The 14,236-nt window shown below is 38.1% G+C and overlaps 1 protein-coding gene across 2 annotated transcripts in view; it reads right to left on the bottom strand.

The window, feature by feature from the left end:
• LRP1 (LDL receptor related protein 1) overlaps window positions 1-14,236 on the bottom strand; it is a 312,569-nt gene that overhangs the window by 104,181 nt on the left and 194,152 nt on the right. For both annotated transcript variants that reach the window (XM_063427333.1, XM_063427338.1), the window contains exons 14-23: window positions 13,641-13,830; window positions 11,307-11,432; window positions 10,797-10,937; window positions 9,699-9,824; window positions 9,267-9,383; window positions 8,849-8,929; window positions 3,282-3,449; window positions 2,087-2,269; window positions 1,570-1,770; window positions 151-396 (exon numbers count right to left, since the gene is read on the bottom strand). In XM_063427333.1, the coding sequence (XP_063283403.1) occupies window positions 151-396; window positions 1,570-1,770; window positions 2,087-2,269; window positions 3,282-3,449; window positions 8,849-8,929; window positions 9,267-9,383; window positions 9,699-9,824; window positions 10,797-10,937; window positions 11,307-11,432; window positions 13,641-13,830 (1,579 nt within the window). The remainder of the gene's footprint in view (window positions 1-150; window positions 397-1,569; window positions 1,771-2,086; window positions 2,270-3,281; window positions 3,450-8,848; window positions 8,930-9,266; window positions 9,384-9,698; window positions 9,825-10,796; window positions 10,938-11,306; window positions 11,433-13,640; window positions 13,831-14,236) is intronic.

Here is a 14,236-nt window from a genome sequence, read left to right as displayed (position 1 = left end):
GCACAAAAACAAGTGGCAAGGTTCCAATTTAGATGCTCAAACAAATATTTTGCTAGATCATTCCTTCAATTACAATTGCAATCTAGAACCTGTCCAAGTGATGTTTATGGCTTTCTGAAAGTAGAATGTTGCCATATTTAGGATACATACCTGTACTTCTGCAGCTCTCGTGATCAGCCTCTAGCATCCAGCCTTCGTAACAAGAGCATTTGACAGTATGCTTTTCCTGCTCACACCGTTGGCTGCACCGCAGATGTTTGGCACAGTAACTCTGGATCTGGCATGTCTTGTTGTCAGGTCCTGTTTCCATCCCCAGGGGGCAAGAACACATAATTCCTTCGCCAGGAGCCACTGTGCAGTTATGACTACATCCTCCGTTGTTTAAAGAGCACTGGTCTACAAAATGGAAACAGGAAAGTTAGTTTTTTTTTACTTTTATGCTGTAACTACACAGAACACCTGTAGAAAGGTCACTGATCAGATCACGTTCACCATAGAGAAGATCACAATAAACAGATTGCCATTAAGTCAAGATTCCCAGTAATTCGTTTAAGCAACAATTTATCATGAATTTACTTCTTAACAACATACAACACAACATGGGAAGATTGTGGTGCATTTGCAAAGACCAATAATCAATCTCACATGCAGATAAGATGTACCACCGGTGTCCTCTCATTCTAAGTACTATTCGGATAGCATGATGATAGCACTACCATATGGTCAGCAATGAGGTAGACTACCTGTAATAAATCATACTAAACGTCATACTATTTGACAGACTGTCGAAGTGTGAGCTAAATATTCTGGGTGAATGCACAAGGTGTTTCAATTTATATTTATTTACTTAATTGACTGCACTCCAAATGACTCGGCAACGCTTTATTTGAAATGGGTAACGCAACTGAAGAATGCAGTAATTGCTGATAAAAGGGATGAAGTTTTGTTTCACAACCTGTAATGTCTAATATTTAGTCATAGCTCATCACAGATTGGTAGCAAACAGCATCAAAACTAAATAGAAAAACTCAAAATCACATATCTGCAGCTGCATATTAAGAAATAGGTTTGCATGATCATTCATTTTAAACAAACTATCCATTGTCCAACAGTGGAAATTACATTAGAAAAACATAGTTCATCATAGACATTTAAATGCAGAATGTTAATGCTAATGACAAATGTTTGTCATTTTATAGATACCTATGAGCCATGTGCAATATACTTAAAGGCCAAGCTTGCTCAAAAAGAGATTGTGCCAAAGTTGGAAAAAATAAAACAACAAACAAAAGGATGAACTGAACAGACCACCTGATGACCAAACAACTTCAACTGAAGAAAAATAAAATTTGACCACCATGTTGCCTTGCATTGACCAAGAGAATGGGCAGGGCAGTCCTTTATTTAAGAATTTTGCATAACGAATAGGTTTCAGGGCTTCATGTTATTTAATCAATATGTAACAGAGTGGTTACAAGAATACAGTGGTGATTAATATGTTTTTTTCAGTTAAGCTGCATTTGCAAACCAGGTTGACTTAACAGTGGTAGTTGGTTTGTGCTTACATACCACACAAATCTCCCTCATCAGAATTATCACCACAGTCATCCTTCCCATCACACAGATGCTCTGGAGAAAGGCAGATGGAAGTGTTGTTGGCGCAGGTATGGGAGGGAGGCTTGCAAACGAGCATCTCGCAGTTCTCTTCGTCAGAGTTATCTTCACAGTCGTTATCTCCATCACAAACCCAAGCTTTACTGATGCACCGTGCTGCATGGAAAAGAGAGACGGGTGACAAGTGTTAACTGGAGTTAAACAACTTGGGAAGTTAAGATGGTATCACACAACTATAGAAATGAAAATCAAGAGTGCTTGGGATGTACCTCAAACTATATAAAATAACAGGAGGATAAGATTTTGCAACAATCATACTCAAAGTAGAGCAACTCAATCACATCAGATCAAAGTCTATGATGAAATACTAGAAGAAGGGGTGTAAAAGAGACCTCTTCTCACTAACTGCTAATATTTCATATATACACACACACACAAACAGTTTGAACGGACACACAGTATGTGTGCTCACCAGAATCCTTGCAGCCAAATTTGACATTAGGATCACAGGCATGTGTCACGCCCTCACAGTTCTTTTCATCGCTGGTATCCATGCAGTCAGTGTCTCCATCACAGCGCCATCGATTAGGAATGCAAAGACCATCCGGATGACACTGGAACTCATCAGTATGGCAGCCACCAGGTGGGCGAGTTGCTGTTTAGAAGTAACATTAAAAAGTCAAATAGGCACTTATCTCATTAGTAAGAAAACGGTGTGGCAACAAAATTCCCTCCCAAACTCGTCTGTGTTGTAATGTAATTTGTGTAGCAAACTAGCAAAATTGGCAACAACTATATAGAATAAACAATATGCTTGGCTTGAATTTGCTTCTTGAAATGGTCTGTGTAATGCACATGCACAAAATTGTTTCAATGAATCTTGCCATTCAAAGCAAGAAAGCCTCATTGTAAACACACAATTCAGCAAATATGGAAGAGTGTATGGAATCTCGACGCAGATTTATCTGTCCCGTCAGTTGTTCAAAAACTTGGAGAGGGCACAAAATAATTGAGCTAAAGTGCAAAGTGTTTATGCATCTTTGACAAGCATAAAGTGCATCAGGGATCATTAACATATGTATTGTTATTTTTGACTGATGTCAGTTACCGCTTTAATATAGTAAGTGATAATTTATTCCATTCCGTTTAGAGGAAGGATAGGCAACCTTGGCAATTCTAGATACAGCTGACTATAACCAATTCCTGGTGGAGCATCCCAAGATGAAATCCACTTCAACGTGAATAGTAAAGGCTGACAGTCTCAGTAAACATATGAAAAGAAATGGATATCTGGAGCTGGTTCACGTACAGATAAAATATATTTAACACTTTCAAAAGAACCAGACCACAAATGATGTATCATGTTAGATTTTATAACCACATTTTTGAATATAAACAAGGATCCACAAAGGTTGATGTGCAATTAAAAAAAACAAAAATATATATATATATATATATATATATATATTTATTTATTTTTTTATCGCAACTCTTATCTGTTGAGTCAAAAAAAGCTAAACAAATGCCTGATGACACACATTAAGGATTATTAATGATCCATTTCCAGAAAGAAAATAACAAATAATTGTGTATCAGTATGAACATTCTATTGGCTTCCAGGGAGATTGATTAAATCCTCATTCCAGCACGAATAACTTAAGGATTACCTTGATTGGTGCAGTTTGCATGAGTCTCATCACTATAGTCCCCACAGTCATTGTCCCCATCACACGTCCAATGCTCTGGGATACAACGACCACTGTTGCACTTAAACTGGGTACTAGAACAGGAGTGACTGCAGCCATCCTCATCACTGTTGTCTCCACAATCGTTATCTGAATAAGGGAGAACTACTGTTATTAAAGTGCAAAGGCATGTTTCAAAGAGAAATTATCAGCTAAGAAAGAGATTGAAGCAGAAGAGGTAAAACCCAACTTTGCAGAGAATGAGAACGAGTTATCTGAACAGGCCAAAGGTATAGAGAAATCTGTGTGTGGTCTACATCAGATGAGTTGTTTCTTGTAGATTATTCTGTCAACCATATGCTGGTGCCAATATCAGAGTATATCCACCGCCTTTACTAAGCCTAACTTAGTAATATACTAAAGGGTGTTAACGATGGGAAGTAGCAACAAGTTAGGGAAGTTATTCAAGCTGTGGATATGTATACCTCATTCCAAATAAACATAATACAGTGGGATAAAGAAACATATTACAATGAAAGAAAAATAAATTTTAATGTTGGATGAGCTTGTAACCAAATCAAACGCTAAAATTCTACTGAAAGGAGAACCTTCTCTATCTTATCCTATTCTACATTCAAGAACGTTAGCGGGATTCAATATGGGCATATATCCTCAAAATTACACACAAGCGCGTATTTATTTATTTATTTTTACTTTGGTGGCATCATGAACACATCGTCAAAGTGTTAAATATGTTGGCAAACCACTAAAGACCTTTTAATTCTAGAGAATGTGGAAAATTCATATGGAATTAAACAATTACTCTGTTCATTTAATAAGACTAACACTTGGAGCGGCTTAATGGAAAGCACTGCTGAAACGCAATGTGCCGTTTCAAGTGTAATATTTTGGCAAATGGAAATTTATATTTCTTACATATTGTGCATGTCATTTATCTTAAATTATAAGAGGACAGGGTTTTTTTTTTTTTTTCGTCAGACAATATTGGAGTACAGTATGGAAAGCAGAGAAAGGAGCCCCTTCCCACCAAAGAATTGTAAGCATCCATTTCCAATGCCAAAGGAGCCAAGAACTCAATGATTAATGCTTTTTGGTCTTAGAGCTTATTAAAGAGATTGTGCCAACGTAAACTGCAAGTATGCAACAAAGACAGATTAATATGCACAGAGGCGAGAAAACTAGTCTCTTCCAAAAAAGGGAAGCATGAGAGCAAAGCCAGAAATGAACCCATCCCACCCCAAAGTGCTACTATCTAGATAGAAAATAAACACAGAAACTGCATAGATCATTACATGCACCATCTGTAAAGGAGGAGAGATTGCATATACTAAAGATGAATTGCCACTAGCAATAAGCTATTGTAATTCCAGATGAGGAACAAAAGTATTATTAAATAATTAAAGTTGTGATCATTTAAAGTAAGAATATATATTTTAAAAGGACTAAAGAGCCTTATCTGGAATATTTATATCTCAGTAGCGGTGCGGTTCCGGTTGTGTCCCCCATTTCTCTTTTTTCTGTGTATATTTGGAATCCAGACCAGATTCCCTTTGGGATGAGTACCCCACCCATCCACTATTGTTGCCCCTTTGGAGGTGACCATAGTAAAGCATAAATTTGAGGAGTCTCTGGAAGCCGTTAAGCAGTAAGTATTGCAGATAGCATGTACATCTCTCATGTTAGAATTTGGAATCCACAGATATTGGGGTACTGTGACGTAGTCATGAGCTTAACATAATATGGCCATATGGTGGCACTGAATCCCCATATTTGTTTGCTAAGATAGGCAATTTTAAGTAGCTTTGCAAAATTTAAAGCTGTATTATTATTTTTTTATGTGAGTGCTTTTCCTTAGTCTGTAAAGGGCCCCATGTTTGTCCAAAAAGTATCTATTTTAGCAATTCTATAAAATCAAATAATAAAAATTCTGGTTTAGATATGTATATTCTAAAGGGACATTTGTGGCAAATGCAATCAGAATATGGGCATTTTAATATCCAAGTATGTTGTCTGAATTTAAATGTTTACTATAATGTACAAATACATATATTCTGATTACATTTTACATTGAGGCTATGTTGTATTCATCTAAACATTGTCCCTCTGAGCTTAGTTTTCAGTTGATATATTTACAGTCATATTGTAGCATGACGTAAAAGAGATACTTATTTAAATCGTGTCAATGTTCACAAGAAGTATAAGCGGTTAGATAGCCTAGCTATTCTGTGTGCGGTCTATGTCTAGAAGTTTGAGATTCAGTCTCCTCCTAACAAGTTGGATAGTGCATGGTGATCTATGCACTAACCGGCAGGCTTTGGACAGTTCATTTCGTCAGAGCCATCCCCACAATCCTTTTCTGAAACACAGAGAAACCAACCAAAGACAAGACATTCGGGACATTGTAGACATAGTAAACAGTAGAAAATACATACAAGACACTAGTAAGACAAACACAGACTAATACGAAAGAACAGTAAACATTATCCAAGTCACTTCCATGGGCAGACTCTAAACTGAACAATAACTTAATATTACAGTGAATGACAGCATTTGATGTAAAGCTGTAGGGCAGAAATGGTAGGATACAACCCCACTTGTGGTCAAAGTAAAATTATTGTCCACAACAGGTTTATGTGGGTACAAAAAGTGAATCTATACCATGTGCTAGCAAACTCCCCAGATATATACATTCTAAATGTGCTCCAGCCCTCTCCAAGAAGGCCCCTGGATTGTATGTGAGAAACAGCATCTTCCAACTCCTGAATTCTGAGTGCAACATTCCATACTGTCAACAATGGAGCACAGTAAGTTGCTGCAGTCATTATCAGGGAACAGGCAGATGTGCGTGCAGACACTATGGAAGCCCTCTATAGCTATGTATATCTGCATATATAGCCATATACACACGAACATAAAAGGCAGATCAGGTTTTAGAATCCTGTAGTGTGCAGATAGTGTGCTAATCCGTGCAATTAATAATGATCAGGGAATAATGGATGGTTCATTTAAAGATCGTCTTCATATCTCAGACTTCAGACTACGGAGATGAAAGTTATAGTTAAGATCGTCATCTGGATTAATGACAGCAGTTAATATAACTACTGGCTCGGACTATAATTCCCATTAATCTCAAGCAGAACTAGGACATGAAATAGTAAATACCTCCCACTAGACCCTTACCTGCCCAAAAGGTAAGTTTAACCGTTCGCTCTAACCAGGTCTCCCAAATGTCTTAATTTAGATCATTTCCAGTCATCCAGTTTCATTAAGGAACTGTTCCTAAGCGGCCTAGAGTAAGCTCATCATTGGCCAAGCTCTCAGTATACTGAAGGCTTCATTAGCTGTCTCTGACTGGTCTGACTTGACTGGGGCTGGCCATGACACGGTTAGTCATCCTGGCATGCTCGATGCCAGACTGACACGCCCCTCCTATGAGTTACTCCGCCCCTTCCCAGGTAGGCCTGACCATTTTGGAGTGCATAAAATTGCAGCACAATTGGAGTGCATCAAGTTGAATCACAAGTGTACCCCTCAAGGTCCACCCATAGGCTGTTCTGATGCATATCGCCAAATGTCGGGAGCTATGCCCAACATTCATCCAACCCCTAATCTAATACATTAACCCTATTCTAAAATATCATGTAATATAAAATATATAAAGGTGAAGTATGTATTAGGGGAAAATTTGCCAATGCAATGTTGTTAAGAAGACATTATTTTATGCATATTTTTGTACATTATAATGTCCTCAGAACCCCACAATGGCAATTTTTTTTCTAGACTTGTGAATTAATTAATTGCCCCATAATACATGATTTACCATAATGTATCTATGAATGCAATATGCATTTTTGCTTCCACAATGTATAGATTATAATTTGCCTCTATAAAATGAGGTCATTTGAACACAACAGGTACTTTAAAAATATCATAGGCCATTTTTTTTTTTTGCTCCAGTTTAGAGCCTCACCATTCACTGTATAAATTAAAAAGATCTACACCTCTCCCCATGTAAGTGCTGGACAGGAACTGATTGTATGTTAAAACACAAATTTGTATGTATAAGGTTTGCATGTCCAGGAAATGAAAGGCCACGGTTAATACTGCACTATTAACATGTCTGTATTTTTAGACCAAAGGTACAATTGGCAAAATAAAGTCTTAGATAGCTCATGTACTCCAGATAAATGGGTTAAGTCCCATAATGAATTTATTTCCTTATTTAATTTGTAAAAAGTGTTTTGCTTATTCCCTTCTTTAATTCTTAGTTCACTAATCAGTCAGCACATTAGGCTTTAGCAAGTCATGTGAAGCCGTTTAACATTACAGATTAAAAGTATTGTACAATTCCAAAAGAACATTGTTTTTAACTGGTATTTTAACTAAAACAAACAAAACCAAAGAGCTAAAAAAAAAGGCTTCAGGACCCCAATTGGTTTAAAAAAATAAAAATAAAAAAAATTCTAACGGGCACCTTGTATTTGCATTCCAGGAAGCCAACTGCTAGGCTTAAAAAATAATAATTTGAGAAGTAACAGGTAGAATTAGTAGTGCCCACTGTATTACAGTAGCAAAGTCCTAAAAAAGTTATGGTATTGAACAGTTTAACTCATCTACTATCTCAGTGGAGGGATGAAAAAATTAAAATCTGAAAAATTAGAAAGATTTTTACATCTTAACTGAGAATAATCACCCTTGAAACGCTTATTTAAACAAAGACACAACATTTTTAAATTCACAAATTCCAAATGGTAAAATTGAGGTGACAACAACAGGTGTAGAGAAATTCTTCAACAGTGCAGCTATTTTAGCCTTAGTTTTGCCATTTGGAACAAATTCTAAATAAATAAAATCACAGCTAAGTAAATAAACCAGCTTAAAATAGTCAGGCTAAGACTATGTTGGTCTCAATATTGTGGCTCTCTACTTGCCCTTAACCAGAGTTTAGTAATTAATCTAGAGTTCTAGACAGCCAATGATAAACAAGGACACATTTAACATTACAGTTTTTAGTTGAACACATAACACATTCACCTCCAATCAAAATGATTACAATGGCAGTAGAGGGTGTTGCAGTAAATAAAGGTCTAATAATTCACACATAAGAAAAAACCCTTTCTATCAATTTGTATACACTATAGCATATCAAATATAATAGGTTTAACTAATTGGTAAAGTGGTATGGGAGTAGGTGTTACCTGGCTTAAAATCACTGCAAGGATAACAAGTCTACATTTGTTTGCAAGAATTATATTTAAAAATTCAATTCCTTTAACTTTAGACATACAATTTTACATTTGAAAAATACTTTGCAAGAAATTCCTTAAATGTCAAATTATTTTTAGAAAAAGCAAAAGAAAATCATGTTGAACTTAGTGGACTTATTGATAAGTACTTTCTAGTAATACTGATCTGTGACAACAATGCTGTATTATCAACGCAAGTGAAATGGTTCAGATTTGAAAAGTATCCCAGAATTCCCTTACGAATAAAGGCAAACACATATGAATTTTTATTGGCACACCTACCATTATCACAGCGCCAGTTTATGTTGATGCATCGTCCGCTGTTACAGGTGAACTGTGTCAGGGGGAAGCATGTTGGGTAAGCTGTGGAAGCAAGAAAGTCTATAAAACCAATAGAAAATAAATTTACTCACAAGAAAATAAAAAATATTCAGGTCCATATCTATGGATAGACAATTGTTCTTTCTAAGGAGAAAAAAAAGTTGTGTAACTGAGAGAAAAAAAAAAAAAAATGTTCTTCTTCCTAATAACATGTTGACTACGTTCCCAATAATCACAAGTACCCTTGATGTTACCGTACCTCTAGCAAGTCTCAGCAAGTGGTTTCAAGCAATTCAGAGAAACTTAAGCCAGTGAATGTGGTAAAACATTTTTGGCTATATTATGAAAAGTTTCAAAGCAGATTGCAGTAAGGACTCACCGCATGCTGACGATTCATCCGAGCGGTCACCACAGTCATCATCTAGGTCACAGGTCCAAGAACTGGGGATACAACGGCCGCTGGCACATGAGAATTGATTGGGAGGACATGTACGAGCTGTAGAGACAAGAGTGGAAAAACGCATAGTCAAAATACAGCAAAGTCATTGGTCCTGTTAGTATTTAGTAGTCCAACTTGTCTGGTTACAACTACAGGTTTGTTTGTCCAACCACTGTAAAGCGCTGCAGAATTTGTTGGCGCTATATAAATAATAACATACTAATAATAATAATAATAATAATAATTTAGGAACAACAATATCAGACAAGGATACCCCCCTCCCACTACCCCTTCCGCACTCCAAAAAAAACACACAAAAAAATGGAGAAGTTAGTTGATAGCAGAGGAGGAAGTGGAACTAGATTGTTTCACCTGAGCATGTAGAGTTGGATTCATCTTCATTATTTCCACAGTCATTGTCACCATCACAGAGCCATCTGTTAGGGATACAGCGATTGTTCTCACATTTGAAGCGATCTGAAGGGCAGGTGTGTTGATCTGAGAAGGAAAAGACCAAATGAGTTTGTGCCTTGCTGGTTTAGTTTCTTCATAATTATAATATAAAATGTAACAAACATATAAAGCAGCATAGCGGAAATATGTATGTTCTATATTAGAATGCATTATTGATTACATTGGTACCAGCTGTTTATAGTAGATTCTATTAACTTCCTGATAACATAATCTAGAGATGTAATTTAGAGAAAATTAGGATACACTGTAAAAGCCAAATGAGAAAACCTGTTACAGAAAAAGCCACATAGGTTTATAATAGTCATATTAAATAATTTTAATTTGGCTCAAGGAATCTGCGTGTTTATTACAAATAGCACCCTGTGTAGGAGAGAGGGGTATATTTTCCCATTTCAGAAATACATAATCTCATTTTTATATCTGTAGAAAGATTTTGTGTGGGGGAAATTTGAACCAGAGAAGCTATGGCTCACGTTTGCAAAGCCAACTGCCGTAAGCTATGATTCCCAAAAGAGGAAGCATATTACACAACAAATTTTTGTAGATGATAGACATTTTTGGTAAAAAAAGTAGAATTCTAGTTTTTCATAATGCATTTCCACAATAAATAGCAACTCAATTTTGGTTGTACTATTTATTTTTTATGGTTATTTTATACCAAAGCAAATCCAGATGTTGGTATGACAGAAGATTTTGTTGGAGTTGCACGTTGCTTTTTATTAATATGGCAATTCATACTAGGTAAGTTTCATTATAAGCTCCATACCAGGAAGATTACAAAGCATTCCACTTTTTTTCTGAGCCCTTGAGAGTGCCAGTGTATGCATCTTCGGCACACAAAGGGGATAAATTACATATTTAGCACATAGTGAGCGCAATGCAGTCGTATTGATGAAAGCAACGCAAAATTTCAAGGAAGCTAAAAAAACACTAAGGAATAAATGTAAAAATATATATATATTTTCTCAGACCTCTTTGCGCATAGAAAGCACTTACGACATAATTCAGGAGCTTCATCACTGTTGTCTAAACAGTCATTGTCTCCATCACATTTCCAGCGTTCCTGGATACATCGGCTGTTCTTACAGGCAAACTCTCCTGGCTGGCACTGGGGTGGTGGGACGTAAGATGGGTTTGCTACATATAAAAGGGAGAAAAAAATATTTACATACAAGGAGTCAAGTGTAGGCATGGCATGTTCATTATTTATGTGCAAGGTTTTCAATCTTACACTACGCCATTAACACAATTGTTTAATATAATAGTTCTATTTAATAAAGATGTGAATACATTTGTGCTGGAAAGGGACTTAATGGTCAGAATTCACTAGTGTATTGGTAATCCTACATCTCTACCCGGACCTGTAAGTTGAGTTCTAAGTGTACTGGTCCAGTTTGGATGGTCTAATAAAAATGGAATCACAATGCACATGCTCATTCAACACAAATTAAAAAAAACTCAAGGTGCAGTAGCAACTGGAGTGGCACAAACCGGTGAAGAGCTTACCTTTACAAGTAACACCATCGTCATCAAGAATCTGGTCTTCAGCACAGGCACACTGTCTGCTCCCTGGCACAGCAAGGCATAGACTGCTGCAGCCTCCATTATTCACTCGGCAGGCATTGGAACCTACTGTAAGTACAAGACAAAGACATGCATGAGAAGGAAGAACACAATAGGTTGTATATTTTTACAACACTGCAGCCATTTGTTAATGTGGCTTGAAAAGATGAGACCATACATAAAATGTAATGGATAAAGGCATTAAATATTAACACAAGCCTTGATGGCTTCATAGGACTATGATGAACTTTATCTGTATATGAAAAAAAATATGAGTTCTCATTGGATTTGCCTGTTTACTTGATGAAAAGAATATAATAAAAACAATAAAAAAAAACAGCATTGGGGGGCGGAGCCTGGACACCAAATGGAGCAGACGTGTATAACACAAGCTCCGGACGAACGGGCAAAAACGGGGCTATAAGCAGGGGCAACATGGCCCAAAGTTCCTCACGGGAGCGCCACCCATACTGGGGGTGCTCCGTCAAGCCGACAGACATTACCCCGGGGCCCGTCGGGTCCGGGAGCACGGAGAACCGGGCGCGGCCTACTGGGGCAGGGGGGAGAAGGCCGCTCTCCTCGGCGCCGAGGCCCTCCAGCGACGCAACTTCAGCCTACCCCCCCCGGACCGGTGGGGGATATCCCGGTCCCCACTGTGCGAGCCAGCCAGGACGAACAGCGGACAAACCTGCCCCACGACAACCAGGGGCTACAGGCCTAAAAAGCGCAACCAAGATGGCCGCCCACAACAGAACTCGAGAGCGGAGCACCCATAGCAAGCCGTCCCCACCAATACAGGTGACCTTCGACTGGCTCTGCAAGAGTTTCTGGGACGCACTGCATAGCAGAGGAGCTACCTACCGCCAGGCAGAAACCCTGGTGGCATCGTGGATCCGACCAGCGAAAAAGACGCAGCCATGGAGAGACCGTGCACAGGGGACCTGCGCATACCGGGCCGTGCACAGGGGACCTGGAGAGACCGTGCCCAGGAGACCTGCGCATACCGGGCGAAATGGACTACAGGCCTCTCCAAATGCCCATTACTCATACCTGGACAGCAACCTACAACCGATGGGCATCGGCTGAACTTCTATGGACACTCCACTAGCCACAGCTAGACCTTGGTGGTAATCACCTGTTCCATGAACTACCTATGCATCACTATACATTATGCAAACCGACACCAGCCGACATCACATACCTCACACCCAGACTTGCCTCACTTTAACAATACGATACCATCATCACTCTGTCTCACTTATTACCTGGCACAAACACATGAAACACGTTTCCAATGAGATTAAGCTAGTTTATTAATCCTGTTCAATGCATCTTTTACATATCTCCATATAGTACTGTCTGAAGGCTAAGCCATTAAAGAAATGTAGATGTTTGGGATGTATTACAGCATATTCGTAGACATTAGCTGGTGTCGCTTTACTTGTTTAGTTAGTTATGTTTTATTTGCCGGTTATGTTCATCTTGGTACTTAACAAAGCGAGACTTTAAAGTTTAAACTGTTGTAAATATGGCATAAGTAGGTTAGCGAATGAATATTGCATTAACTCTCTGTTTATCGGGATGCTCGCACTTTGCATATCTCCATTAGCCCACTATCGACTGGCTCTGAGTTACAAGACGGCACTGCATTATTACTATTATTTGTACTGCCCCTGCCTTATCTAAAGTGGCAGTTAATCATTTGCACCTAACCACATGTCACACACAACATGCCATCTAGCTAACACACCCTCACTGTTCATGCCTGTAACTAACCTACTTCATACCTTTTGCTTTTCTGCCACTTAACGCCCCTGACAATCTCTCCTGCTACGCACAGGGCAACTGACATGCCCACTATAGCGGCGCTCACACAACTGCTCAGCCCTAGGGGCATCACTATACTCAGGCTTAAACTATGCTTAGCCTTTGAACGATCTCACTCGAAATGTCTATTCTGCTTCTCGTAATTACCAACCGGAATGAATCTAAAGCTACAGATTGTTTTACCTAACCTGACTTCTCTTGTTTAAAATAAAAAAATAAAAAATGTGCTGACAATGATTGCCATGTTATTGATACTCTTGTTTTACTCCATCGGCTTGTATTTGCTGTTGTGGCAATATACGCGTGTTTTGTTATTCTGAGCACAATAAAAATAAAGAATTAAAAAAAAAAAAAAAAAAAAACAGCATTAGTTCCCAAGTTGGTTTTAAAATGATATTAAGAGTAGGTGATATTATTTTTTTAATATTGAGGCACAGAATAATTTCCTACCTTGCTGCTGCTGAGCATCATACATTCGAATTTCAAAAATGGGAGGTCTCTCATTTCTTAACAAAGTGACTGTTTTAGACGTTTGGTCCAGCCGATAAATGCTGCCACTTCGGTATTCTGTCCAGAAGAGAAAGCTACCATAGTGGCACAGGCCAAAAGCATGGTTCAGCTCTGCACCTTCATATACAGCCTACAGGGGAACAAGGACACAAGACATCAAGGTTTGGGGGGGAAAAAAACTGCTTGTGCGGCAATAATGCTAATAAAGCTCATACAGATCAGATGCAATGATATATTTTGGATACTGAATTGTATGGTCTAAATCATGGCATGTTTTATTAGGATGAACACACACACACACACACACACACACACATACGTTAATGCCATGGTATTAACTTTCTCATAGGAACAAGGTATTAATAGCAATTTATTTTCAGAACATGCTTGTGTGAAAAAAAAAAATGACTGTATAGATTTGTGTTCTAAAAGGGCAGAGACTTCTAGACTGCAACCCTTAGAACACTCATACTAGGCATCACTCAAGGTGTAGGCTATAAAGTTAAGCCCCGATTTCAGAAAACACATGTATACAC

This window comes from Pelobates fuscus, chromosome 1 (genome assembly GCF_036172605.1).
Source record: "Pelobates fuscus isolate aPelFus1 chromosome 1, aPelFus1.pri, whole genome shotgun sequence".
Lineage (NCBI taxonomy): Eukaryota > Metazoa > Chordata > Amphibia > Anura > Pelobatidae > Pelobates > Pelobates fuscus.
Note: the sequence above shows the minus strand (reverse complement) of the source record. Positions and strands in the feature narration are given on the sequence as shown.